Source organism: Fonticula alba, assembly GCF_000388065.1.
Source record: "Fonticula alba strain ATCC 38817 unplaced genomic scaffold supercont2.3, whole genome shotgun sequence".
Classification (NCBI taxonomy): Eukaryota; order Rotosphaerida; family Fonticulaceae; genus Fonticula; species Fonticula alba.
Genome location: NW_009242973.1, coordinates 115,893 through 117,762, shown reverse-complemented (window position 1 = coordinate 117,762; position 1,870 = coordinate 115,893). Strand labels below are relative to the sequence as shown.

General features: G+C 73.9%; 1 protein-coding gene across 1 annotated transcript in view; it reads right to left on the bottom strand.

Moving 5' to 3' along the window:
- H696_01842 (TKL/DRK protein kinase) overlaps positions 1-149 on the bottom strand; it is a gene marked incomplete at both ends in the record, with an annotated part of 9,430 nt that extends 9,281 nt beyond the window's left edge. Inside the window, one exon of the mRNA XM_009495743.1 lies at positions 127-149. Coding sequence (XP_009494018.1) covers positions 127-149 — 23 coding nt within the window. The remainder of the gene's footprint in view (positions 1-126) is intronic.
- Between the last annotated feature and the right edge of the window lie 1,721 nt (positions 150-1,870).

Here is a 1,870-nt window from a genome sequence, read left to right as displayed (position 1 = left end):
GACGTCGCTCCGGGGGAGTGCCCGGCGGGGCCGGGGGGGGGGCGGGGGGGGGGGGGGGGGGGGGGGGGGGGGGGGGGGGGGGGGGGGGGGCGGGTTCGGTCGGACGACCACTACACACACACACACACCCAAGAACGCGACGCGGGCATTTCTGTTAAGAGTAAACTGGAACACCGGACGCGGGCAACGGCCCACCGCGGCATCATGGGGCGGTCACGCGCGGGCGGGATCACGCGCGGGACCATATTTAAACTCTCCAAAATAACCGGAAGCGTCGGCGCGCGCGCCGCCCATTCGTGGGCAGCTGCCACCGCGCCGGCCATCGCGCGCACGCCCCTCCGAGAGCCGGCTGGAGGGCCACGCTACGACGGGGGAGAGATGCTTCCCGTTGTTGTATGGGCGGGGGGGGGGCGGGGGCTGTTGTCCGGCCGCGCATGCTAGCCGTGTGCGGACCGATCTGCGTGCAGGTGCGTCGCATGCCGGGGCCGCGGGCCGGTGAGCCGGTTGTGGGCGGCGGCGGCGGCGGCGACACGACTTGGGGAGGCCCTCCTCCGGCCGGGGTGGGTAGTGTTTTCGGCCGGCCCCCGGCCCCTGGCGCGTGCGACAGCAGGGACCCCCGGGTGCTGGCCGTCCGTTCAGGGGGGGGGGGGGGGGGGGGGGGGGACGCACGGACTGCGGGGCCGGCGCCGGGGAGCTGAAGGTGGCCGCGGGCCAGGGGGGGCAGACAAGGCACTGCCGGGGAGATGTGCATGCGCTTATCGCCCCCCGGTGCCCGGCCCGACGGTTGGCCGTTGGGTCGGCCCGGGCGGCCCCGGTTGTGGAGTGTGTGCGCGGCCCGGGCCGCCCTTCCTCGGCCCGGGGGCCGGGGTTCCGACGCGCCAAAGGGGCACGCCGGCGCCGGGAGCTGGCTCTCCCGTTGCTGGCCATTCCCCTCTCGCCACCTCCCCTCCTGCGCCCCTTCCTCCTTCTCTTCGCCCACGGTGACTGGTTCCCCCCCCCGCGCGCGTGCGCGCCTGCCTGCCCCCTTCCGCCCTCCCTCCCCTTCCTTCCCCTCTGGACTCCCGCTCCTCCCCGCGAGCCGCCATGACCACCGGGCCGCTGGCTCACCCGCCGGAGGCGGCCGCCGCGCCTACGGCCGTCCCCGTTCCCCTCCCCCTGGCGCCTGTTGAGGGCCCCCCTCTGCCCATGGCCGAGACGGCGTCCAAGCCCCCGGGGCCGGGCGCCGCCGAGGCAGGCGCTGTTGGCATCGCCCCCACGGCCGTCGCCACATCGGCGGCGGCGGCTGCTGCTGCTGCTGCTGCTGCTGCTGCTGCTGCCGCTGCTGCTGCTGCTCCGGCGGCTGTGACCGGGGCCGTTCCGACCGCCGCCATGGCCGCCCCGCCGGCGACGTCCCGGCCGGCGGCCGCGCCTGCCCCATCGGCCCCGCCGTCGGAGGTGATCTTCGAATCCCTGGATTGCATCTACCACATGAAGGGTGCGCTTTGCCCGGGCCGCGCCTTGAGCCTCTTCCCTTGTCCCTGTGCCCCATTGGGCGCTTGGGTTCTCTCTCTCTCTCTCTAACACCTTCCTGCTTGATGTGTGTCCCCTGTAGACGGCCGCCGACGCGAGCTCCTCTCGACGGACTTGCACTTTGATGGCGTCCGCCTGGCCACCGGTGGCATTGGTCCGTGCTCATGCCCTTGCTCGCCCCTCCCCCGCCCCCCCCCCCCGCGCCCAAGGTGTTGCCGCCCATTCTGACACCTGCTCCCTGGGGCTTGGCATGTCGCTCCGCCGGTGGATGCTCCTGCGCATGGGCGGACACATGCACGCCCCTGTGCAATGCATATGCATGTATGTGCGCATGCACGCACGCACGTATGCACGCACCCCC